Source organism: Oncorhynchus mykiss, chromosome 22 (genome assembly GCF_013265735.2).
Source record: "Oncorhynchus mykiss isolate Arlee chromosome 22, USDA_OmykA_1.1, whole genome shotgun sequence".
Classification (NCBI taxonomy): domain Eukaryota; kingdom Metazoa; phylum Chordata; class Actinopteri; order Salmoniformes; family Salmonidae; genus Oncorhynchus; species Oncorhynchus mykiss.
The window spans coordinates 40,915,461-40,942,130 of record NC_048586.1 but is presented as its reverse complement, the minus strand read 5'-3'; the positions used below and the strand labels follow the sequence as shown (position 1 = coordinate 40,942,130).

Here is a 26,670-nt window from a genome sequence, read left to right as displayed (position 1 = left end):
ATATGTTTTTCCAACACAACTAAAAAGTAATATTTAAGGCAAAATTCAAAGTGTGGCGTTTGCATGCATAGTCATTAAAACCATGTTACATGATTTCTTCATGCGTGTTGTATGAGATGCGCGCGCAACACCAGGGCCCATGTTTTTCGGATGTGTCGCGCTGGCTGTCGGGATTGCTCAGACGCTGTGGACATGTCCGCCATGTTTTCCATGGCACTGGGAGAGGATCAACCGAGAAAAATAGCTTCTAAATCCATGTGAACGCGACCAGAAATGGCTTTTCACATTGAATTTCGACCGAATGAGAACCAATGAATCCTTCTAGTGTGGAAACAGCGGAGTCCCTTGTGGATTTATACCGAGTTTTTGAGCGAATTCGGGCGGGATACATGTTTTCTTCGCATTCAATGTGATTGCGAGAGGGGCCAACAATGAGTAAACTATCGTTCCGAGCGCGAGCGCTAGACGCCGCCAAACCTCTCCCCATATACCGCAACAAAGACCTTCCAGACCTAAATGACTGCGTTTCGATCAACCGGGCTGTGCCCCAAATGCCCACGGGGATGGAAAAAGAAGAAGAATCGGTAAGAAAAACGTTTTAAAATTGAGATCTCTTAAAAAATATACTTCAGGTGCACAGCAGGGCGATTGTATTCTTGATGCGTTTACGCAACGTCTTGTGCGTATGTTATGTCTATGCTGTGGGTCCTTCATTTCACGCTCGTTGCGTAGTAACGCCAATATATACTCTCATAGCGTAAACAACGAGGCTTCTGTATGATTGGTGACGCTTTCTTCGACTAGTGACGTGAATGATTTTACGTAAAATTTCTTGGTTGCTATTGATAACAAACAGGCGTGCGTTGTCGTAACAAGTTAGCTGGGCTAACATTAGCTAGCTAATTTACAGTGAGTTTCTTATCCAACTGTATATGTCTGAAGTAGGTAATCAAATAAAGTAACTATTGTATACTAGTTGGCTAACGGTTAGTTAACTTGGGTTAACTCTATCTAGCTGTCTTTACTAAGTAACTAACAGGAGATGTGTGGGTGGCAGATGGCTATAGGCGCCGTAAAAGAACCTTGGCCCACTTGTTAGACTAGCAGGGTAGCTAGCTACTTCTGTCTTTGATCTGTATTCTTGTTACATCAGTGCAGATGTAGTATTGCCTGCAGTCAAACAGCAATGAAAGGAGTCCTACACCTTTCAAGTTGTTGCAGGAGGTTTCATCACCATGCTGCAAGCCGCTGTTGGTTTGCCTGTGCAGCTGTGCTGCCAATGAACCCAGGTCATACAAAGTGTTATTTGCAGACAAAACGGTCTTGTCTGCTCTCCGTTTGTACAGTATATGAAAGGCAGCCTCTTGCATTCATGCTATGCAAACATGGGATTTATTTAATTTAAAATACAGAGCCGGTCAGTTACAAAGTAAACACATTAAATTCATCTCATCATTCTTTCTCTCCCTTACTCACTTTATATCTGGTTCTTCCTCCGTCTCACTCTCTCGCTTTCTGAATTGTGCAAATATAGGGTTACAAAGAAATTGAATATTTCTCTCCATCTCTCAGGAGCATCATCTCCAGAGGGCCATCTCTGCTCAGTCGGTTTTCAGGGAGAAAAAGGAGAACATGGTCATCCCGGTGCCTGAGGCAGAGAGCAACATCACTTACTACGACCGCCTCTACAAAGGAGAGCTCAGGATCCCCAAACAGCTCTTCCACATCCAGCGTCAGTAGCATTTCCTTGGAAGCAGCCTCTATAGGCTAGACCCCCTCCAATCCAACTCTCTAACACACACGCACACATATTGACTCAGAGGACAAGCTATCAAATAGTTTCTGAAAGGTTGCGTGCCAAATCTGAATAGTGACTCTTTGACCAGCTCGCGAGTACATATTTGACTCAGTTTTTTTTAGCCAAGGTTACAGAACAATTGATGTCAGTTGTTACCCCATCACTTTCACAAGATGAAATCTGTCCAGCAGCCGACCAACTGTAATTGGTTAAAGAGGCCCTACACTAAAGCATTTGCACCAAGAAAGCCTTTGCTGACTTCATTTTATCCTCTCTTCCTCCTCTCACAGCCCTGGGTCTGGACAATGAGCAGCCAGACTATGACATGGACTCAGAGGATGAGACTCTCCTCAACAGACTCAACCGCAAGATGGAAATCAAACCCATACAGTTTGAGACCATGGTGGACAGGTTGGAGAAAGCCAGCACAAATCAGGTAACATAACACCCTCCGTCTGGACCACCAGCAATTGTGTTATCTGTGTTTATAGAAGATTGACCTGGTTGTAATACTGCTATAAGAGATGTTTGCTCTGGAAAATAATCAAGGGAAACATTGTAATAAACTGAACTTTCTTCTCACAGATGGTCACTATCACAGAGGCCAAACTGCTGCTGAACGAGGATGACTACCTCCTGAAGGCAGTGTACGACTACTGGGTGAGGAAGAGGAAGAACTGCCGGGGCCCGTCGCTCATCCCCCTCATCAAGTTGGAGAAGAGGGACGGCTCCACCAACAACGACGCCTACGTGGCATTCAGACGACGCACAGAGAAGATGCAGACCAGGAAGGTGAAAAATTAGAATCCTGTGGCGTGGACTGAAGTGTCTCCTCGCACTTAGATTATATGCAGTTTCAGTATTAGGCGATCATTTGCTCCTCTTTCAGTCTGTGATGACCTTTATTGTAGCAAATCTTATATTTTATTTATTTTACTAGGCAATTAAGTTAATAACAAATTCTTATTTACAATGCCGGCAAAACCCTAACCCGGCCGACACTGGGCCAATTGTTTTGCTTTATCTTAGCCAGGTCGCAGTTGCAAATGAGAACTTGTTCTCAACTAGCCTACCTGGTTAAATAAAGGTGAAAAAAATAAAATAAATTGTATGCTGCCCTATGGGACTCCCAATCATGTCCGGTTGTGATGCAGCCTGGAATCGAACCAGGGTCTATAGTGACGCCTCTAGCACTGAGACGCAGACCGCTGTGCTACTCGGGAGCCCTATTGCAAAGGAAAACTTAAAAATGGTTTCTGTTCTATCAAGGCTTGGAGCCTTGCACAATTTAATTATTAATTGAATGATGTTGCATGTGATTTGTTTCATGTTAGCTACAATATGTTGTCACCTCTGTAATGTGCTCTACAAGCATTTATGTCTCTCTGTACCCTTACTCACTCAGGTCCCCTGGTGTAGGCTTGGTGATCCTGAGGGTTGGTATAGTTGTTTGACCGTGTCTCTCGATGTTTAGAACCGTAAGAATGACGAGGCGTCCTATGAGAAGACGTTGAAGCTGAGGAGGGAGTTCAGCCGCACGGTCACCATCCTGGAGATGATCAAGCGGAGGGAGAAAAGCAAGAGAGAGCTGCTGCACCTCACCCTGGAGGTGGTGGAGAAAAGGTGAGCCTTAAAAAGCATTGTGAGATTGTTTGTCTGTGCCTTATTGGTGCCTTGTTTCTCACAATGCGCGTGTGCCTGTAGCCTGTGTCCTGCTAGTGGTGCATGGAGGAACCCAGCAGGGCTTCCTGTGTTAAGAGCAGGCAAGGCAACAGGTCATGCCAGGTGGTCATTGTCAGAGCAGGCTGCAGGTCATGCCAGGTAATCATTGTCGGAGCGGGCTGCAGGTCATGCCAGGTGGTCATTGTCGGAGCGGACTGCAGGTCATGCCAGGTGGTCATTGTCGGAGCGGGATGCAGGTCATGCCAGGTGGTCATTGTCGGAGCGGGCTGCAGGTCATGCCAGGTGGTAATTGTCGGAGCGGGCTGCAGGTCATGCCAGGTGGTCATTGTCGGAGCGGGCTGCAGGTCATGCCAGGTGGTCATTGTCGGAGCGGACTGCAGGTCATGCCAGGTGGTCATTGTCGGAGCGGGCTGCAGGTCATGCCAGGTGGTCATTGTCGGAGCGGGCTGCAGGTCATGCCAGGTGGTCATTGTCGGAGCGGGCTGCAGGTCATGCCAGGTGGTCATTGTCGGAGCGGGCTGCAGGTCATGCCAGGTGGTCATTGTCGGAGTGGGCTGCAGGTCATGCCAGGTGGTCATTGTCGGAGCGGGCTGCAGGTCATGCCAGGTAATCATTGTCGGAGCGGGCTGCAGGTCATGCCAGGTGGTCATTGTCGGAACGGGCTGCAGGTCATGCCAGGTGGTCATTGTCGGAGTGGGCTGCAGGTCATGCCAGCTGGTCATTGTCGGAGCGGGCTGCAGGTCATATGCCAGGTGGTCATTGTCAGAGCGGGCTGCAGGTCATGCCAGGTGGTCATTGTCGGAGCAGGCTGCAGGTCATGCCAGGTGGTCATTGTCGGAGCGGGCTGCAGGTCATGCCAGGTGGTCATTGTCGGAGCGGGCTGCAGGTCATGCCAGGTGGTCATTGTCGGAGCGGGCTGCATGCCAGGTGGTCATTGTCGGAGCGGGCTGCAGGTCATACCAGGTGGTCATTGTCGGAGCGGGCTGCAGGTCATGCCAGCTGGTCATTGTCGGAGCGGACTGCAGGTCATGCCGAGTGGTCATTGTCGGAGCGGGCTGCAGGTCATGCCAGGTGGTCATTGTCGGAGCGGACTGCAGGTCATGCCGAGTGGTCATTGTCGGAGCGGGCTGCAGGTCATGCCGAGTGGTCATTGTCGGAGCGGGCTGCAGGTCATGCCGAGTGGTCATTGTCATCAGAGCTGGGTTCAGGTCATGCCAGGTGGTCATTGTCGGAGCGGGCTGCAGGTCATGCCAGGTGGTCATTGTCGGAGCGGACTGCAGGTCATGCCGAGTGGTCATTGTCATCAGAGCTGGGTTCAGGTCATGCCAGGTGGTCTGTCGGAGTGGGCTGCAGGTCACCTAGTTTCTAACACTGTAAAACACTAGTCCCGGTGCTGAAAGAAAAGGCTTGTCTCGGCCTGTTCTTTCATGTTGACGGTGAATACCGTCAAGTCAATATGAATGATGGTCAAGTTACAGCTGCCTATGTTATTTTGAATGAATGTATTCTTATTATTTATGTGTTGTTTCCGTGTAGATATCAGATGGGTGACTTTACGGGTGAAGTCCTCAGTGAGGTGACAGCCCCTCTGGCTGAGAAGCCCGTCTACACAGTTCCAATCACTGTAACCAACGGAAACCGCCATAACCACAAAGCTGAGATCAAAATCAAGGTAATATTAGGGCTTCTATCAACCATAACATTACCTCTTTACTTTTACCTGGGGGGGGGGGGTGCATTTGACCATCAAGCAGTTCAGAATAGGGAGATGCTGGAGGATGAAACACTGATTACATTTCAAGAAATTGAGTGTAGCAATGAACTCTTCTCACTCTGATCATTTGACTATGAAGAAATCTTGTCTGTGTGGCTCTGACACTTAACGACCGTTAACTCCACTGTCTTTCTCTTTCAGACGCACAAGTCAGGTGGTCTCCCCTACCACGGGTACCACCATGTCTCGGTGAAGGACGAGGATCCCTTTGACTTTGTCAGACCAAAGAAAAAGTACACCAGGCGGGAACCTCTGTGCCGCCCAGGCAGGCCTGCCAAGCGCCAGCACATCGTTAACAAGGCCGATATTAAACAGTATGACTTCCACAGCTCTGGAGAGGAGGACTACCCACTGGTCAGTACCTCTGAGGACAGGGTCCTGATGATAATATCATATTGAAGAAGTTTGTGCGTTATGACATATTTAGTTTGTGTTGCAAGTGTGCATTTTATAATGTTGGTTTTTGTGCTTCTCCTTCAGTCTCCATCATCAGAACCGGACGAGGAGAATGATCCAGATGGAACGTTTGCCTTCAGAAGGAAAGCAGGATGCCATTACCTTGCTGTGAGTCTCACTGCAATCACAACTGTAATTAAAGTATATTCTCTCGCATTCGTTTGCAATTCCACACATTATTAGTATCGGTGGTAATATTGTGCTATAGGGTCTAGTCTGTGGCTAAGGTGGTATTTGGTCCCGTCTGTATGTCACTGTGGTAACTAGCCTAAATGAGTAACGGTTGCCTCTGCCTGTCTCTCCAGCCCTGTTTGGACCAGACCTCTGGGCTCCTGTGGGATCACCCTGAGTTGGCAGGGCTGGATGCTCTGCGGCATCGTCAGTCCCTCACCGCCCTCTCTGTTCCCCAACGTTGTGTGGGACTGGCCCGTAGGAGAGTGGGCCGAGGTGGCAGGTACGTCACAGCATACCTCTCACACTGCGTCCACTTATTCTCCTTTGAAATATTTGTCTTCGCCGTCTTCTGTTCAGATAGTTATGCTATAGGTTAGGTATATTGTAGGTTAGGTATTTATCGCGACTTTGATTGAAGTCTATTCATAAATCATAATGTGAGTTAACATTTATCTCCTCTTCTCTCAGGGTCCTGTTGGATCGGGCATCGTCAGACCTGGATGGAGTACTGAAGCAGCTAGACTCAGGTGTCTTCAGCTCCTCCTTCCCCAAGGACCTTTCTGACCACCAGGTACCCACACAGAACCATCGAACTATGCCTGGCTCTGCATCCTCGCTGACAGACCTTCTGAGCAACATTCAAGCCCTGAGGTGGCGCTTTTTCAGACCTAGGTCTACCCAGGGTGACGCCAGTGGGGAAGGCAGGACGGGTAGACCTTCCATGGACAACAGGTTGTCTGGAGGGCTGTTTGTCCACACCAAGAACAGTGGCTCAGGTGAGCTCCTCCTCAACACCATAGTGAAGGTCCATCTTCCACTTTCCAAGCCACTACCAAGCATAATTTATCTGTATACAGTTTCTATCTTGGCTATATTGTGATAATACTGCTTGTGGAACACATTTGGTTCTTCTGTTAATTTTCCTGTCAGCCCCCATGGTCTTCCTCACATTTCTCAACAGAAACTGTTCTCAGATCTGCCAGGAATGGTTGATTCACAACTCCCAGTCAGAAATTATTTGTTCAGGGAAGTGGAAAGACTGCCACTGAACTGTAGCATGTTAGGAGCTTGCATATTGAGGAACTGGCCTCTCTCCTGTTTCTGTTTGCAATTTCCTTGGCCGCTTCTTCTCTCTGACCCCTAGTGTTAAGGAGTGGCACCGCAGGCAGTCTTCATCTCCTCACCATATCCTCCTCCCTTCAAGGATGCTGTATTACAGTCTGCTTATCTTCCCTCCCTCGTTGCTGTGCACACCACCAATAGTATATGTATTGGTCTCTCTTTTATCTCTGTTGTTCTTCGTCTGATGGCCTTGATCTCCTGTGTCTACAGGTGGCATCACAGAGGAACAATACCAGGTCCATCAGCAGGCTCTGGCCCAGATGCAGAAACAGCAGCTGGCTCAACTGCAGCTGAAAGCTCCTCCTCCCCAGCAGCATTTCTCATTGCCCGAGCGACAAAACACACGGGTACACAGTCTTTCACCCCTTACACAGCATTCCTAATGACTTCAGTCCAGTCGGTGGGGCAGAATGCATTTTCATTTAATGTGTTGATAGGTTTCAAACCGCTCCGTGTGTGTTAGGATGACTGCTATGACCGTGTTCTGTTCTAAAGACTGTCGTTATATTGTGTTGTAGACTGCTGGCTCCACTGACTGCATCATATCAAAGACTCTTGACTCGGTCGGCGCCCATTTTGCTGCATCAGCTGTGATTAGTGCTCCAGGCCAGGTCAACAATGAGAACAAACCAGACAACACCAGCGTCAACGGGGTCGTCCAGCCTTTAGGTCGGCTTCAGAATATATCATACATTGGAAATCTATGGACTACTCTCAGATATTATTTTGTTGTCGGGTTCCGTAGAGGAGTTGAGTCATTGCAAAATGACCACCCCACTTCATTAATTCACATTTTAAGATATGTGCTTATTCGGGGAATAGGCCTACTCGGGTTTGACGGTGTCATATCACCTCTCCTGCAGGGACCTCCAGACCTCCTCACTCTACCAGCACATCCCAGGGCGGCACGGGGTTGGACAGGTCAGGTCGGACCCCCTCCAGCGGTGGCCCTCTGCTCCCTGCTTCCCACTCGACCACACCCCAGTCTCTGCCCAATCACCGGGGCCACGGCAGCGCTGTCTCCCCTGCCCACCACCACCACAATGCCCGGCCCTCACCGTCTTCCTTGAAGCTGGCCACCATGGCCACAAGCAGCCTGGACCGCGTGCCCAAGGTGACGCCTGCCATCAGCAGCATGGCCAGGTAAGACCTTTTAATTTCTTATTTCACTTAGAATGGCTGATATACAGCACCAGTCAAAGGTTTGGACACAGCTACTCATTCAAGGGTTTTTATTTTTTTTTACTGTTTTCTACATTGTAGAATAATAGTGAAGACATAAACTGAAATAACACATACGGAATCATGTAGTAACCAAAAAAGTGTTAAACAAATCAAAATATATTTTAGATTCTTCAAAGTAGCCACCCTTTGCCTTGATGACTGCTTTGCACACTCTTGGTATTCTCTCAACCAGCTTCATGAGATAGTCCCCTGGAATTCATTTCAATTAACAGGTATGCGTTGTTAAATTCATTTGTGGAATTTCTTTCCTTAATGCATTTCAGCCAATCAGTTGTGTTGTGACAAGGTAGCGGTGGTATACAGAAGATATCCCTATTTGGTAAAAGACCAAGTCCATATTATGGCAAGAACAGCTCAAATAAGCAAAGAGAAATGACAGTCCGTCATTACTTTAAGACATGAAGGTCCGGAAAATGGCAAGAACTTTGAAAGTTTAAGTGCAGTCGCAAAAACCACCAAGCGCTATGATGAAACTGTCTCTCTTGAGGACCGCCACAGGAAAGGAAAACCCAGTCACCTCTGCTGCAGAGGATAAGTTCATTAGACTTGCCAGCCTCAGAAATTGCTGCCCAAATAAATGCTTCATAGAGTTCAAGTAATAGACACATCTCAACATCAACTGTTCAGAGGAGACTGTGTGAATCAGGCCTTCGTGGTTAAATTGCTGCCAAGAAACCACTACAAAAGGACACCAATAATAAGAAGAGACTTGCTTGGGCCAAGAAACATGAGCAATGGACATTAGACCGGTGGAAATCTGTCCTTTGGTCTGATGAGTCCAAATTTGAGATTTTTGGTTGCAACCATTGTCTTTGTGAGATGCAGAGTAAGTGAACTGATCTCTGCATGTGTGGTTCCCACCGTGAAGCATGGAGGAGGTGGTGTGGGGGTGCTTTGCATGTGACACTCTCTGTGATATATTTAGAATTCGAGGCAAACTTACCCAGCATGTCTACCACAGCAGCGATCTGCCATCCCATCTGATTTGGGCTTAGTGGAACTATCATTTGTTTTTCAACATGACAATGACCCAAACACACCTCAAGGCTATTTGACCAAAGAAGAGCCACTAGAGCTAAATAACACTCTGTAATGTCCACAACCACATAAACTTTGAACTCGCGAAAAGTGGGAGATGCTGTCAAGAAACACTGGCATATTTTATCATCGGACCCAGCTTTGCCAGCTGAATTTAAGAATCCACCACTTATTGTATATAGGAGAGCTCGCAGTTTACACAATAAATTGGTCCATGCCAACTGCCAGCCACAAAAGAAAATCAGCCAGGCTCTTTTATGGCCTCTTCCGAATGGCAGCTATAAATGCAGAGGTTGAGCACAGTGCAACAATATGAAGTGTGAATATTTCTGCCACCCACAGACAGGAAACCAGTTCCAAAGAAATGACATTATGTGCTCCACCACCCATGTAATCTACATTATCCAATGTCAATGTGGCCTGTATTTATTTTCAAGATTTTGTGGCATAGAGAAAGTTATGATATCAGACAGGGGAGGTGATACTAATAATACTCTGAGTAAAAGAGGATGTTTTTAGATTTTCACCCTCCCAACATTATTTCCTAAAGGTCTTAATAATGAAATGCCTATGTATGTTATGTTGTAAATTTGAACATTAATTATGCCCCTATATCAGATTTACTTTGACGTTTTTCTTTCGCGGTACACTGTGATTTGTGTGAACTTGCTTGGTCATGTCCTCGTTGTGGTTTTACAGACGTGTTAAATACGTTTTATGTACACCCTTGATTTGAATATTTATGAAATGCATATTGTTATATTTGATAGTACGTATTTATTTTCCCTCGACTCTAACCCCATTCGATGCGTGGAACGGGTGTGGGTGGGGCTAGGTCTACATAAGGGTGCTAATTTAAAAAAAACTCACAAAAGCTCTGACGAAGGCCGTGAGGCTGATACGTAATGCTTTTTTTTAAAAAACGGTGATACTATCGTGCGGGGTTCTTCTTTTTTTCTCATTTTATTCAGTTACCAGGCACCTGCAAAAAAGATAGCTCAGATGTGAGAGTGCCTTTTTAAATTAAGAATCTAAAATATTTTGATTTGTTTTAACACTTTTTTTGGTTACTACATGATTCCATATGTGTTATTTCATAGTTTTGATGTCTTCACTGTTATTCTACAATGTAGAAAATATATATTTTTTTTAAATAGAAAAACCTTGAATGAGTACGTGCGTCTCCGCTTTTGACTGGTACTGTACATTTTCCAGGCATACCAATTAGCTTTTTTATCTGAATAATGAATGACTATTTCTTAATTTTTTTCAGGGATAATCACGAACCGGAGAGACTTGCGCTGAACGGTATTTCAGAGACCACAGTACCAATGGAGGTGACATAACCTCGTCCCTTCCTCCTCCCCTCAGACCGGTGAATGTGACAAACTAACTCGCCTCCGCTAGAAAGAATGCAAGCCCCAGCCACCAGAGGGCAAGCATATACAAGGACCTATACAGAATCGAGCATATCAAAATATTATATCAAATTTGTCTATTATAAATGTACATTTTGTAAATTGGGAATATCACTAACTTGTAAAATAGTATGTTTGTATCATTGGTATGTTTCTTTTTTTCTGTTACTTGAATTCTAGCGAATTTGTCATCATGCTTTTGCACTTAAAAATGCAAAAACAAAAACGTTGTACATGTAAAAAAAAAAAAGCAAAAAAAAAGACTTGTTTGTTGTTGGGATCATGAGCATGAACCACGGATCCCGTATCACTCGTTTTCACTATTTATTTTGCAATGTTTACATTTTTGTATCTCTAAAGAGGAAATGAATCCGCAAAATGTGGACATTGGTGTTGCTAGCGTATTTTATTCTTGTGCTTTTTTTTCTTCTGAAGATGGAAAAATTATCCAGATTTTTTTTATTTGGTTTCACAAATTGAATAGATATGGTCTTTTTGTAAGTAACGTTAGATTAGTAATGGTATTTTCCCCATCAGACAATTTATTTTCTGTTACTTTGTCAGTTGTAACAGGAATTTGTCTTTTTAATTCTGTTTTTTATTTTTTCATTCAATGCAGAATTTTCCAAAAACAGTGAAGAAATCTTAAATGTGCCATTCGCCATACAAACCTATTTATTTGAAATGACAAATGCATCCTAAGATCTATCTGCAAATGTAAAGCAGGAAAACCATTTTTAAAAAATAATATATTTGTCCTTTTACACAGGTAGGGAGCCAATGAAGAGTACATAGGAATCTTACCATTCTATCTGTAATGTATTACGTGGTGTAATCTTGAAGATTACTTGGCAACTCTGTTGAATGACTAACCCTTTGGATTGGGGGGTGCAGATCAATATTTTTGGGATTTTTTTTTTCTCCCTTGGTGAAGGGGCAAGAAACATGTTGAAACGATGTCTGATGGTCGGTGCTTGACCTCTCCTGTAGATTAGTGTAGTTGATGTAGTGATTCCTGTACAGATATTAGAAATATGTTTAGATAATTATCTAGTGTTCATGCACTATTTCTTCAGACATACCTGTTTCCCTGTTACTTGTTCTTGGAGGGTTTCAGAAAAAAGTGCTGGGAAATAAACATATCTATTCATATCAGTATATGAACTCTTTCTTCTTGTTTGTGTTTTCTTCACCAACGTGAGTTATGTATTTAGCCTTAAGTGAAGTTTTACTCAAGAAAGTGATTGTATGCTACATCTGTTGCTATGTTTTAGTCTTCAGAATGTTCTATACTCTGTTTAGTAGTTATCCTTCACTGCAGTCTGAAATGTATTCCGATGCAAGATCTAGAGTGAGGTTTTAGTCATGTAAGGTAGGCCAACTAAAGACATGGAGCAGCCTGGTCTCATAGACTAGACGTAACATAGTAGAGGTACATTCGGGAAGCTCAAGTTAGTATATGTTACGTTTGGTATGTTTACATAAGACATGGTTACTTGAGGTAAAAACAAAAGTAGGGTGGTTGATCAGGTGAACATCTCTAAACCGCAAAGGTTGTGTGTTCGAATCTCATCGGGGACAGTTATAGCTAATCAGCAACTAGTTTTAGCTCCTTTGCAACTATTTAGCAGGTTAGCTAACCCTTCCCCTAGCCATGCTGACAGGTTGAATGGACCCGTTATTAGCATTTGGGACATCAGAGGCCCCCTCATTCATAGGATACCCACTAGAGGGAAGCATTGGGTTGAGTGATTAGCTTTCAAAGGATCATATTTATCAATAGGAAGCTGGTGCACACCCAGAGGAAAGTATTTTGTGTAGAGGTGCTGACTAACTCTGAATAAACTGCAAGCTATTTTTTTTTAAATAGCTGAACATATATAAACTCCCAGTAATGTATTGGGTAAAACATAAACGTTTCGACATCACTGTGCCTTCTTAAAGGATCATATTGGACCATCAATTCTATTTTACAGAGAAATGTCTTATGTGGTGATGAGTTAAATTAGGGGACTAGGTGTATAACATTTTCAAAGTAATATCATCAATGGCAATAACTTATTGTATCGTTTATCAATATAATTTCACTACTGCTCCCAAAATTGCACAGGTGTCATGTTCGGGATGCAAGCACGTGATAACCTGCAACATCAGCATCCCCATCTCTTTGGTGGACCTAGATGGGATTGACTGGACAGCATCAGCGCAACGAGCTTCAAATTGGTGGATGCTGATACGGGATACGGGAATACTGGAAGTCTGAAGCAAATATTTGACCACGAAAATGGAAACTTGAACTCAAATCCATAACACACCATTCATTCATCAAGCTATTTCTTTTCAATTTGAAATCAGCCTACCACCAATTGTTGAATTGACAGGAATGGACGCTCGAGATTGAATTTCAGCGAACCACATTGGAAAGGAGTGGTGAACGTCACCTCTTCGAAGAAAACTGGTGTAAACTTCACGATACGCAGAGAAAGTTATTTGGGATATCTGGTTGGATATAACGTTGTACTGTGGACATGGCGGATGCTGCTGAGTGCGGTGTGAAAGTGATGTGCCGATTCAGGCCCTTGAACCAACAGAGGAGACAAATACATTCCGAAATTCAAGGGCGAAGATACGGTGGTAATAACGGTGAGCAAAACGATTTGATAGACCTAATGTTCATTGTGTAGTCTACAAACAAAGCCATGGTGCACAGGTGCTTATATTCACTCACAAATTCAGTTTGGCAAAAGAAACGGTGATGTGTAACGGTAACGGTGACTTGATCACGGACATGGGTGGGGCCTAAATGGACAATTGTTTGGAATAATAATGGTGTAAACGCCAAAAAGGGACCGACATTTTTATAAATATTTCCTTAACTCTGCTATCAATGGAAGCAAATCCAGTAATGTACTGCGGTCCAGTAATGTACTGCGGTCCAGTGAGCTGACACTCATCCGCGTTTGTTTCCTCCAGAATTGCGTGCGCGAATACTCAACACTTGACGTTATCGCGTGTTTTCTGGTGGGGAAACTGAGTTGGATGCGCTCTCATGCACAGATAAAGACGTCAGCTACAAAACAATTCCAAGCAAATTGTTTAAATTGTACCAAATAATGTATTTCATTTTCGCGCCTTCTCAAAAAATACTTTGATATCGTGGGAAGAGTGAGGCTGCAGAGGCTGCCATAGCCTGACGGTGGTGGTGTTTAACAAATGTTCAATTGTTTACATTCATGTCATACAAACACATGTAACGGATGTGAAACGGCTAGCTTAGTTAGCGTGGGCGCTAAATAGCGTTTCAATCAGTGACGTCACTTGCTCTGAGACCTTGAAGTAGTAGTAGTTCCCCTTGCTCTGCAAGGGCCGCGGCTTTTGTGGAGCGATGGGTAACGATGCTTCGAGGGTGACTGTTGATGTGTGCAGAAGGTCCCTGGTTCGCGCCCGGGTATGGGCGAGGGACGGTCTAAACTTATACTGTTACACACACACACAACTTCACAGCAAGTGAGCTTGAGTTGACCCTTGTACTCACACACACTGACACTCCAACACAAACACTCACTTCATAATTTTCTCACACACGCATATGGTTGCATATGGCCTGACCAGTGTTTGCCTTAGCCCAGGGGAAGGTTGGGGGTATGGTTGCATACCCTAACTAACACCTTCTACACCAGCTCCGACGCTTGTCGGATGTGGCAAGGCTTGCAAACTATTACAGACTACAAAGGGAAGCACAGCCGTGAATGCATGCATCATTTGTAAAGTGGGGGAAGTGGGAAGTGTTAGGTAACCCACTCAAACACGCACACACACACAGACACACACACTTAGGCCTAGTCTAGTTCTTACTGTCTGTTCCACTAATTCAGATAGATACATAAATGAGATATTCACTAGAAGTCTAGAGTATCATGTACAATAAAGCAATGCACCATGTAATCCTCTTATTCTTGCCCCGACAATTAGAGGTATTGATTTGCAGTATAATTTCAATTTTGTAACCTACAGTAGTCTAATTGCTTATCAGAAAGAAGCTGATGATTTCATTGATATAATTGCAAAGCCTCAAACAGCTTCACACCGGTCGCAAATTAAATGAGAAATAAAAAGAACATGAATGATTTAACAGATACAGAGGATATACTGTATACATTATATTGAACTGAATGAATGATTAATGTGTATGTGTTATAGTTTCAAATACATTGTTGTAAACATTGACATGAGACTACAATGTGTAGGCTATTGAGGGGATAGGTGTTCTTCAGTGTTAAAGCGAACAAGTTCAGCCTTGTTCCAGTTCTGTTCCAGTCTGTGTGTTTTATAGGGGTGAAATAGTGCTGTGTCTTTCTTTACTATTGATAAATGTTCCCTCTAAACAGAGGCAGGAGCACAGTCTCTTGGGTAATTCTGTCTCCATGACGATGGAGGCAGGAGGTCATTAGAAATGATTGACAGGGGAGTAGAAGGTCACTGGCTGGAATCATCATCAACAATTACAAACACACAGACATACAGTTGCTGCATGTGCTCTTACACTAGCTATCCCTGACCAAGAGCAGCAGAGTGTATGGCTGGTCACATGCTGTACAGGTCTGACACCGTTTTCTCCCACAGCAACACATGAACTCTCCCTCTCTGCATCAGGTTTGCCAAAGGAGCATGTTGTCTTTACTTTCCCTAGGTGATGCAGAGAAGGTTAATTCTGCTGAAAGACATTCATAGTCAGGCAGTCTTCCACCATAGTAATGTCCACAGCACACAATGAGAGCATGTTGATTTGTATGTATGTAACCGGTGTCTGTATACAGCCTCGCTACTTTTATAGCCTTGCTACTGTATATAGCCTCACTACTGTTATTTTTCACTGTCTTTTTACAGTTGTTTTTATTTCTTTACTTACCTCTTGTTCACCTAATACCTTTTTTGCACTATTGGTTAGAGCCTGTAAGTAAGCATTTCACTGTAAGGTTGTATTCTGCACACATGACAAATAAACTTTGATTTGATTTAATAATGAATCGTTCATGGGGGATGGAAACCATGCTCTCCAGCAGATCGAAGGTCTGTTCCTTTGGGACAACATCTATTATTGAGAAAATGGCATCTTGACCGTATATGTGTGTGTTTGCGTGTGCTTGCTGCGTGTGTGTGTTCACACATAATTTATTGAGATTGTGGGATATAGTGTATGTGTGTGTGTGTTCACACATCATTTATTGAGATTGTGGGATATAGTGTATGTGTGTGTGTTCACACATCATTTATTGAGATTGTGGGATATAGTGCATGTGTGTGTGTTCACACATCATTTATTGAGATTGTGGGATATAGTGTATGTGTGTGTGTTCACACATCATTTATTGAGATTGTGGGATATAGTGCATGTGTGTGTGTTCACACATCATTTATTGAGATTGTGGGATATAGTGTATGTGTGGTCACATTTGTAAATCTGGCATATTTCTGCCATACTGTTGTGGGTTTCCTATTTGTCTTTCAAGCTAGGCTGAAGTAATGCTTACATGTCAATTAGAACACATGGGGTGTATTGACCTGAGGTGCCTTTATAGGAGATGTGGCATGTTACTAGTTCATTCTATATTGAACACGTTCTCTTACAAAGACATTGGAATGGTTGAGAGTGACAACCTTGTCTCTTTGGAGGTTGGAATGATTGAGAGTGACAACCTTGTCTCTTTGACAGTTGGAATGATTGAGAGTGACAACCTTGTCTCTTTGACAGTTGGAATGATTGAGAGTGACAACCTTGTCTCTTTGACAGTTGGAATGATTGAGAGTGACAACCTTGTCTCTTTGACAGTTGGAATGATTGAGAGTGGCAACCTTGTCTCTTTGGAGGTTGGAATGATTGAGAGTGACAACCTTGTCTCTTTGGAGGTTGGAATGATTGAGAGTGGCAACCTTGTCTCTTTGGAGGTTGGAATGATTGAGAGTGACAACCTTGTCTCTTTGACAGTTGGAATGATTGAGAGTGGCAACCTTGTCTCTTTGGAGGTTGGAATGATTGAGAGTGACAACCTTGTCTCTTTGGAGGTTGGAATGATTGAGAGTGGCAACCTTGTCTCTTTGGAGGTTGGAATGATTGAGAGTGACAACCTTGTCTCTTTGACAGTTGGAATGATTGAGAGTGACAACCTTGTCTCTTTGACAGTTGGAATGATTGAGAGTGACAACCTTGTCTCTTTGACAGTTGGAATGATTGAGAGTGACAACCTTGTCTCTTTGGAGGTTGGAATGATTGAGAGTGACAACCTTGTCTCTTTGACAGTTGGAATGATTGAGAGTGACAACCTTGTCTCTTTGACAGTTGGAATGATTGAGAGTGACAACCTTGTCTCTTTGACAGTTGGAATGATTGAGAGTGACAACCTTGTCTCTTTGACAGTTGGAATGATTGAGAGTGACAACCTTGTCTCTTTGACAGTTGGAATGATTGAGAGTGACAACCTTGTCTCTTTGACAGTTGGAATGATTGAGAGTGACAACCTTGTCTCTTTGGAGGTTGGAATGATTGAGAGTGACAACCTTGTCTCTTTGGAGGTTGGAATGATTGAGAGTGACAACCTTGTCTCTTTGACAGTTGGAATGATTGAGAGTGACAACCTTGTCTCTTTGGAGGTTGGAATGGTTGAGAGTGACAACCTTGTCTCTTTGACAGTTGGAATGATTGAGAGTGACAACCTTGTCTCTTTGGAGGTTGGAATGGTTGAGAGTGACAACCTTGTCTCTTTGACAGTTGGAATGATTGAGAGTGACAACCTTGTCTCTTTGACAGTTGGAATGATTGAGAGTGACAACCTTGTCTCTTTGACAGTTGGAATGATTGAGAGTGACAACCTTGTCTCTTTGGAGGTTGGAATGATTGAGAGTGACAACCTTGTCTCTTTGACAGTTGGAATGATTGAGAGTGACAACCTTGTCTCTTTGACAGTTGGAATGATTGAGAGTGACAACCTTGTCTCTTTGACAGTTGGAATGATTGAGTGTCATGTACTGTCATGTTGTGTCTTGTCTCTGTCCTTTCCCTTCACCCTGTCTCCCTCTGCTGGTCGTTGTTAGGTTACCTTTTCTCCCCCTCTTTCCCCCAGCTGTGCCTTGTCTCCTCCTAACCACCTCGTCACCCCTTTTCCCACCTGTTCCCTTTTTCCCTCTGATTAGGTCCCTATATCTCTCTCTGTTTCTGCTCCTGTCCTTGTCGGATTCTTGTTTGTTGTGTTTCATGCCTGAGCCAGACTATCGTCATGTTTGCTGTAACCTTGTCCTGTCGGAATCTGCCGGTCTATCTGAGCCTACCTATGTTTGGTTATTAAAGAAGCTCTGTTTAAGTTAGTTCGCTTTTGGGTCCTCATTCACTCACCATAACAGAAGAATCCGACCAAGAATGGACCCAGCGACTTCGGATCCTCTCCACTCAGCCGTCGGGATCCAGGGAGCGATGCTAGGCAGACACGAGCAGGAAGTGTCTGCTGCTCGACATGCCGTTGAGACCCTGGCCACCCAAGTCTCCAACCTCACAGAACAGGTTCACCATCTCCGCCTCGATCCACCGGCCACTTCCAGGGCTTTCGAATCTCCGGAGCCCTGAATCAATAACCCGCCGTGTTACTCTGGGGAGCCCACTGAATGCCGCTCGTTCCTCACCCAGTGTGATATTGTGTTTTCTCTCCAGCCCAACACTTACTCCAGGAGCACTGCTCGTGTCGCCTACGTCATATCTCTCCTTATTGGACGGGCTCGTGAGTGGGGCACGGCAATCTGGGAGGCAAGGGCTGAGTGTACTAACCAGTATCAGGACTTTAAGGAGGAGATGATACGGGTTTTTGATCGATCTGTTTTTGGGGAGGAGGCTTCCAGGGCCCTGTCTTCCCTATGTCAAGGCAATCGATCCATAACAGACTACTCTATTGAGTTTCGCACTCTTGCTGTCTCCAGTGGCTGGAACGAGCCGGCCTTGCTCGCTCGTCTTCTGGAGGGTTTCCGCGCAGAGGTAAAGGATGAGATTCTCTCCCGGGAGGTTCCTTCCAGCGTGGATTCCTTGATTGAACTCGCTATTCGCATTGAGCGACGGGTTGATCTTCGTCACCGAGCTCGTGGAAAGGAGCTCGCGCTCTCCGTCGCCTCCCTCTCCGCATCACTACCATCTTCCTCTGCCGGCTCGGGTGCTGAGCCCATGCAGCTGGGAGGTATCCGCATCTCGACTAAGGAGAGGGAACGGAGAATCACCAACCGCCTCTGTCTCTATTGCGGTTCCGCTGGTCATTTTGTCACTTCATGTCCAGTAAAAGGCCAGAGCTCGTCAGTAAGCGGAGGGCTACTGGTGAGCGCTACTACTCCTGTCTCTCCTTCAAGATCCTGCACTACCTTGTCGGTCCATCTACGCTGGACCGGTTCGTCAGCTTCCTGCAGTGCCTTAATAGACTCTGGGGCGGAGGGCTGTTTTATGGACGAGACCTGGGCTCGGGAACATGACATTCCTCTCAGACAGTTAAAGGAGCCCACGGCCTTGTTCGCCCTGGATGGTAGTCCTCTCCCCAGGATTCAGCGTGAGACGCTACCTTTAACCCTCACTGTTTCTGGTAATCATAGTGAAACCATTTCTTTTTTAATTTTTCGTTCACCTTTTACACCTGTTGTTTTGGGCCATCCCTGGCTAGTTTGTCATAATCCTTCCATTAATTGGTCTAGTAATTCTATCCTCTCCTGGAACGTCTCTTGTCATGTGAAATGTTTAATGTCTGCTATCCCTCCTGTTTCCTCTGTCTCTTCTTCACAGGAGGAGCCTGGTGATTTGACAGGGGTGCCGGAGGAATATCACGATCTGCGCACGGTGTTCAGTCGGTCCAGGGCCACCTCTCTTCCTCCACACCGGCCGTATGATTGTAGTATTGATCTCCTTCCGGGAACCACCCCCCCCCCCGGGGTAGACTATACTCTCTGTCGGCTCCCGAACGTAAGGCTCTCGAAGATTATTTGTCTGTAGCTCTTGACGCCGGTACCATAGTCCCCTCCTCCTCTCCCGCCGGAGCGGGGTTTTTTTTTGTCAAGAAGAAGGACGGGTCTCTGCGCCCCTGCATAGATTATCGAGGGCTGAATGACATAACAGTGAAGAATCGTTATCCGCTTCCTCTTATGTCTTCAGCCTTCGAGATCCTGCAGGGAGCCAGGTTTTTCACTAAGTTGGACCTTCGTAACGCTTACCATCTCGTGCGCATCAGGGAGGGGGACGAGTGGAAGACGGCGTTTAACACTCCGTTAGGGCACTTTGAATACCGGGTTCTTCCTTTCGGCCTCGCTAACGCTCCAGCTGTCTTTCAGGCATTAGTCAATGATGTCCTGAGAGACATGCTGAACATCTTTGTTTTCGTTTACCTTGACGATATCCTGATTTTTTCACCGTCACTCCAGATTCATGTTCAGCACGTTCGACGTGTCCTCCAGCGCCTTTTAGAGAATTGTCTTTTTGTGAAGGCTGAGAAGTGCACTTTTCATGCCTCCTCCGTCACATTTCTCGGTTCTGTTATTTCCGCTGAAGGCATTAAGATGGATCCCGCTAAGGTCCAAGCTGTCATTGATTGGCCCGTCCCTAAGTCACGCGTCGAGCTGCAGCGCTTTCTCGGCTTCGCGAACTTCTATCGTCGTTTCATCCGTAATTTCGGTCAGGTGGCAGCTCCTCTCACAGCCCTTACTTCTGTCAAGACGTGCTTTAAGTGGTCCGTTTCCGCCCAGGGAGCTTTTGATCTCCTCAAGAATCGTTTTACATCCGCTCCTATCCTTGTTACACCTGACGTCTCTAGACAGTTCGTTGTCGAGGTTGACGCGTCAGAGGTGGGCGTGGGAGCCATCCTTTCTCAGCGCTCCCTCTCTGACGACAAGGTCCACCCATGCGCGTATTTTTCTCATCGCCTGTCGCCGTCGGAACGTAACTATGATGTGGGTAACCGCGAACTGCTCGCCATCCGGTTAGCCCTAGGCGAATGGCGACAGTGGTTGGAGGGGGCGACCGTTCCTTTTGTCGTTTGGACTGACCATAGGAACCTTGAGTACATCCGTTCTGCCAAACGACTTAATGCGCGTCAGGCGCGTTGGGCGCTGTTTTTCGCTCGTTTCGAGTTCGTGATTTCTTATCGTCCGGGCTCTAAGAACACCAAGCCTGATGCTTTGTCTCGTCTCTTCAGTTCTTCAGTAGCCTCCACTGACCCCGAGGGGATTCTCCCTGAGGGGCGTGTTGTCGGGTTAACTGTCTGGGGAATTGAGAGGCAGGTAAAACAAGCGCTCACTCACACTCCGTCGCCGCGCGCTTGTCCTAGGAACCTTCTTTTCGTTCCCGTTCCTACTCGTCTGGCCGTTCTTCAGTGGGCTCACTCTGCCAAGTTAGCCGGCCACCCTGGCGTTCGGGGTACGCTTGCTTCCATTCGCCAGCGTTTTTGGTGGCCCACCCGGGAGCATGACACGCGTCGTTTCGTGGCTGCTTGTTCGGTCTGCGCGCAGACTAAGTCCGGTAACTCTCCTCCTGCCGGCCGTCTCAGGCCGCTTCCTATTCCCTCTCGACCGTGGTCTCACATCGCCTTAGATTTTGTCACCGGACTGCCTTCGTCAGCGGGGAAGACTGTTATTCTTACGGTTGTCGATAGGTTCTCTAAGGCGGCTCATTTCATTCCCCTTGCTAAGCTTCCTTCTGCTAAAGAGACGGCACAAATCATCATCGAGAATGTTTTCAGAATTCATGGCCTTCCGTCAGACGTCGTTTCGGACAGAGGTCCGCAATTCACGTCTCAATTTTGGAGGGAGTTTTGCCGTTTGATTGGGGCTTCCGTCAGTCTCTCTTCCGGCTTTCACCCCCAGTCTAACGGTCAAGCAGAACGGGCCAATCAGACTATTGGTCGCATCTTACGCAGTCTTTCTTTTCGTAACCCTGCGTCTTGGTCAGAACAGCTCCCCTGGGCAGAATACGCCCACAACTCGCTTCCTTCGTCTGCGACCTGGCTATCTCCTTTTCAGAGTAGCCTCGGGTACCAGCCTCCGCTGTTCTCATCTCAGTTCGCCGAGTCCAGCGTCCCCTCCGCTCAGGCTTTTGTCCAACGTTGCGAGCGCACCTGGAAGAGGGTCAGGTCTGCACTTTGCCGTTATAGGACGCAGACTGTGAGGGCTGCTAATAAGCGTAGAACTAAGAGTCCTAGATATTGTCGCGGTCAGAGAGTTTGGCTCTCCACTCAGAACCTTCCCCTTAAGACGGCTTCTCGCAAGTTGACCCCGCGGTTCATTGGTCCGTTCCGTATTTCTCGGGTCATTAATCCTGTCGCAGTTCGACTTCTTCTTCCGCGATACCTTCGTCGCGTCCACCCGGTCTTCCATGTCTCCTGCATCAAGCCCGTCCTTCGCGCCCCCGCTCGTCTTCCCCCCCCCCCCCCCCATCCTTGTCGAGGGCGCACCTATCTACAGGGTCCGTAGAATTTTGGACATGCGTCCTCGGGGCCGTGGTCACCAGTACCTCGTAGATTGGGAGGGGTACGGTCCTGAGGAGAGGAGTTGGGTTCCCTCTCGGGACGTGCTGGACCGTGCGCTGATCGAGGATTTCCTCCGTTGCCGCCAGGTTTCCTCCTCGAGTGCGCCAGGAGGCGCTCGGTGAGTGGGGGGGTACTGTCATGTACTGTCATGTTGTGTCTTGTCTCTGTCCTTTCCCTTCACCCTGTCTCCCTCTGCTGGTCGTTGTTAGGTTACCTTTTCTCCCCCTCTTTCCCCCAGCTGTGCCTTGTCTCCTCCTAACCACCTCGTCACCCCTTTTCCCACCTGTTCCCTTTTTCCCTCTGATTAGGTCCCTATATCTCTCTCTGTTTCTGCTCCTGTCCTTGTCGGATTCTTGTTTGTTGTGTTTCATGCCTGAGCCAGACTATCGTCATGTTTGCTGTAACCTTGTCCTGTCCTGTCGGAATCTGCCGGTCTATCTGAGCCTACCTATGTTTGGTTATTAAAGAAGCTCTGTTTAAGTTAGTTCGCTTTTGGGTCCTCATTCACTCACCATAACATTGAGAGTGACAACCTTGTCTCTTTGACAGTTGGAATGATTGAGAGTGACAACCTTGTCTCTTTGGAGGTTGGAATGGTTGAGAGTGACAACCTTGTCTCTTTGGAGGTTGGAATGATTGAGAGTGACAACCTTGTCTCTTTGACAGTTGGAATGATTGAGAGTGACAACCTTGTCTCTTTGGAGGTTGGAATGATTGAGAGTGACAACCTTGTCTCTTTGACAGTTGGAATGATTGAGAGTGACAACCTTGTCTCTTTGGAGGTTGGAATGATTGAGAGTGACAACCTTGTCTCTTTGACAGTTGGAATGATTGAGAGTGACAACCTTGTCTCTTTGGAGATTGGAATGATTGAGAGTGACAACCTTGTCTCTTTGACAGTTGGAATGATTGAGAGTGACAACCTTGTCTCTTTGGAGGTTGGAATGATTGAGAGTGACAACCTTGTCTCTTTGACAGTTGGAATGATTGAGAGTGACAACCTTGTCTCTTTGACAGTTGGAATGGTTGAGAGTGACAACCTTGTCTCTTTGGAGGTTGGAATGATTGAGAGTGACAACCTTGTCTCTTTGACAGTTGGAATGATTGAGAGTGACAACCTTGTCTCTTTGGAGGTTGGAATGGTTGAGAGTGACAACCTTGTCTCTTTGACAGTTGGAATGATTGAGAGTGACAACCTTGTCTCTTTGGAGGTTGGAATGATTGAGAGTGGCAACCTTGTCTCTTTGACAGTTGGAATGATTGAGAGTGACAACCTTGTCTCTTTGGAGGTTGGAATGATTGAGAGTGACAACCTTGTCTCTTTGGAGGTTGGAATGATTGAGAGTGACAACCTTGTCTCTTTGGAGGTTGGAATGATTGAGAGTGACAACCTTGTCTCTTTGGAGGTTGGAATGGTTGAGAGTGACAACCTTGTCTCTTTGGAGGTTGGAATGATTGAGAGTGACAACCTTGTCTCTTTGACAGTTGGAATGATTGAGAGTGGCAACCTTGTCTCTTTGGAGGTTGGAATGATTGAGAGTGACAACCTTGTCTCTTTGGAGGTTGGAATGATTGAGAGTGACAACCTTGTCTCTTTGGAGGATGGAATGGTTGGAGGTTGGAAGGGGGGGGGTTAGAGAGGGGAAGAGTGAGAGAGTAAGGGAAACAGAGAGAGGGGGGGTAGAGAGGGGAAGGGTGAGAGAGCAAGAGGGAGAGGGGGGGTAGAGAGGGGAAGAGTGAGAGAGAAAGAGGGAGAGGGGGGGTAGAGAGGGGAAGAGTGAGAGAGAAAGAGGGAGAGGGGGGGTAGAGAGGGGAAGAGTGAGAGAGAAAGAGGGATGGGGGGTAGAGAGGGGAAGAGTGAGAGAGAAAGAGGGAGGGGGGTAGAGAGGGGAAGAGTGAGAGAGCAAGAGGGAGAGGGGGGTAGAGGGGAGAAGAGTGAGAGAGGAAGGTAAACAGAGAGAGGGGGGGTAGAGAGGGGAAGAGTGAGAGAGCAAAAGAGAGAGATGAGGTAGAGAGGGGAAGAGTGAGAGATGGGGGGGTAGAGAGGGGAAGAGTGAGAGGGGGGTAGAGAGGGGAAGAGTGAGAGGGGGGGAAGAGTGAGAGGGGAAGAGTGAGAGGGGGGGTAGAGAGGGAGAGGGGGGGTAGAGAGGGGAAGAGTGAGAGAGCAAGAGGGAGAGAGGAAGGGAAACAGAGAGAGATATAGAGAGGGGAAGAGTGGGAGAGGAAGGGAAACAGAGAGAGAGAGAGCACAATTAGACCCAACCAAATCATGAGAAAACAAAAAGATAATACTTGACACATTGGAAAGAATTAACAAAAAAACAGAGCAAACTAGAATGCTATTTGGCCCTACACAGAGAGTACACAGTGGCAGAATACCTGACCACTGTGACTGACCCAAAATTAAGGAAAGCTTTGACTATGTACAGACTCAGTGAGCATAGCCTTACTATTGAGAAAGGCCGCCGTAGGCAAAACTGGCTCTCAAGAGAAGACAGGCTATGTGCTCACTGCCCACAAAATGAGGTGGAAACTGAGCTGCACTTCCTAACCTCCTGCCCAATGTATGACCATATTATAGAGACATATTTCCCTCAGATTACACAGATCCACAAAGAATTCGAAAACAAATCCAATTTTGATAAACTCCCATATCTACTGGGTGAAATTCCACAGTGTGCCATCACAGCAGCAAGATTTGTGACCTGTTGCCACGAGAAAAGGGCAACCAGTGAAGAACACACACCATTGTAAATACAACCCATATTTATGCTTATTTATTTTATCTTGTGTCCTTTAACCATTTGTACATTGTTAAAATAGTGTATATATATAATATGACATTTGTAATGTCTTTATTGTTTTGAAACTTCTGTATGTGTAATGTTTACTGTTCATTTTGATTGTTTATTTCACTTTATATATTCACTTTATATATTATCTACCTCACTTGCTTTGGCAATGTTAACACGTTTCCCATGCCAATAAAGCCCTTGAATTGAATTGAATTGAATTGAGAGCAAGAGAGATAGGTGGGGAGGGGGTAGAGAGGGGAAGAGTGGGAGAGGAAGGGAAACTGAGAGAGAGAGGGAGAAGTCTGCATCACTCAACAGCTGGCTGACATCCAATCAGCACAAGACTCTCCCTTTGGGAGTCAGTTTCCGTGGCGACCGGGTCCTGGTTAGAACAACAGCTTTCTCTCTCTCTCCCACTGTTGGGGTCCTTGACCCCTTGCCTAAGCTATAAAACAAAAGTCGCTCCTCGGTCAGAAAGCTGGTCCAGAACAAAGAGAGGCAAAGATAAAATACTTTTATGGATCAATGTTGTGGATCAGTGTTGCAGTTACAGATGGAGTTTGAGACCCATAAATAAACAACATTGTACAACAATGCCCCCTGAAACCATGGTACATAAAGAGCTATTGCCCAACATCAACAGACAGTAATGTGAAGTTGAGGGCCAGCACTAAATACTGGGGTCTGTGAACTTTCAATTCCATGTGGTACTGTTAAACTGTATGGAACACTGGCCTCCCCAGAGTGTCGGTAGACAGGAGGAGAGCGTTCTGAACTCATTAAGACATTTTACTCTCCTATCTGGGTAGCGTGACAGCACAGCTCAAATAAGTGTGTCAACACAGTAAAGCAGCCCTGACGTTCCAATTGGCTCCCTGGCTGTAGCCGGCCATGGGGGAATTAGGGGTAGTAGTGTACGGTGTAGTCTTCACAAACTACTGCGACACACAGTGGAGAATGTGAAAGCCGGCACACCAGCCAGTCTCTCCCTACAGGCATAAGTTATTCTGTGGAATTCTACTGTATTTCATTTCAGTCCATTTTTAGGGTGAGTTGTCTCCAGTTGTCCAACATCTTATTTGTTTATCATTCTGTTTACCGACTTTCTATTCATTTAAACTACTATGCTGACAAAACAATATAAACTAGACTAGAGTATGTTAGCATTCTAGCTACATGGTCACTGCTGGAAAGTATTCGGGCCCCTTCTCCTTTTGTTACGCTACAGCCTTATTCTAAAATGGATCAAATAAAACGTTTTCCTCATCAATCTACATTCAATACCCCATAATGACATCACAATACCACATAATGACATCACAATACCCCATAATGACATCACAATACCCCATAATGACATCACAATACCCCATAATGACATCACAATACCACATAATGACATCACAATACCCCATAATGACATCACAATACCCCATAATGACATCACAATACCACATAATGACATCACATTACCCCATAATGACATCACAATACCCCATAATGACATCACAATACCACATAATGACATCACAATACCCCATAATGACATCACAATATCACATAATGACATCACAATACCACATAATGACATCACAATACCCCATAATGACATCACAATACCACATAATGACAT

The 26,670-nt window shown here is 45.8% G+C and overlaps 1 protein-coding gene and 1 pseudogene across 3 annotated transcripts; both read left to right on the top strand.

Moving 5' to 3' along the window:
* Nucleotides 1–150: 150 nt before the first annotated feature.
* LOC110501881 (enhancer of polycomb homolog 2) lies at nucleotides 151–11,872 on the top strand. 3 transcript variants are annotated; one of them, XM_036959333.1, is made up of 14 exons: nucleotides 151–584; nucleotides 1,573–1,732; nucleotides 2,089–2,234; nucleotides 2,384–2,590; nucleotides 3,273–3,421; nucleotides 5,018–5,153; nucleotides 5,397–5,609; nucleotides 5,736–5,843; nucleotides 6,017–6,165; nucleotides 6,354–6,661; nucleotides 7,218–7,354; nucleotides 7,526–7,676; nucleotides 7,871–8,150; nucleotides 10,564–11,872. In XM_036959333.1, exons 1-14 carry the CDS (start codon nucleotides 432–434, stop codon nucleotides 10,634–10,636), a joined length of 2,370 nt encoding a protein of 789 aa, XP_036815228.1. In that variant the 5' UTR covers nucleotides 151–431; the 3' UTR covers nucleotides 10,637–11,872. The 3 variants fall into 3 exon arrangements, with proteins under 3 accessions (XP_036815228.1, XP_036815229.1, XP_036815230.1); XM_036959334.1 differs by having other exon boundaries at nucleotides 152–584; nucleotides 5,736–5,819; XM_036959335.1 differs by lacking the exon at nucleotides 151–584 and adding an exon at nucleotides 662–909.
* Nucleotides 11,873–12,893: 1,021 nt separating this feature from the next.
* Nucleotides 12,894–26,670, top strand: part of LOC110502149 — a 45,642-nt pseudogene continuing 31,865 nt past the window's right edge.

Excerpts from the sequence above, each read along its gene's own strand:
- LOC110501881 (XM_036959333.1), top strand. The coding sequence starts at position 432 with ATGAGTAAACTATCGTTCCGAGCGCGAGCGCTAGACGCCGCCAAACCT. Across the intron at positions 7,355-7,525 it reads CCGAGCGACAAAACACACGG|ACTGCTGGCTCCACTGACTG; the intron begins GTACACAGTCTT and ends ATTGTGTTGTAG. Across the intron at positions 8,151-10,563 it reads GCCATCAGCAGCATGGCCAG|GGATAATCACGAACCGGAGA; the intron begins GTAAGACCTTTT and ends AATTTTTTTCAG.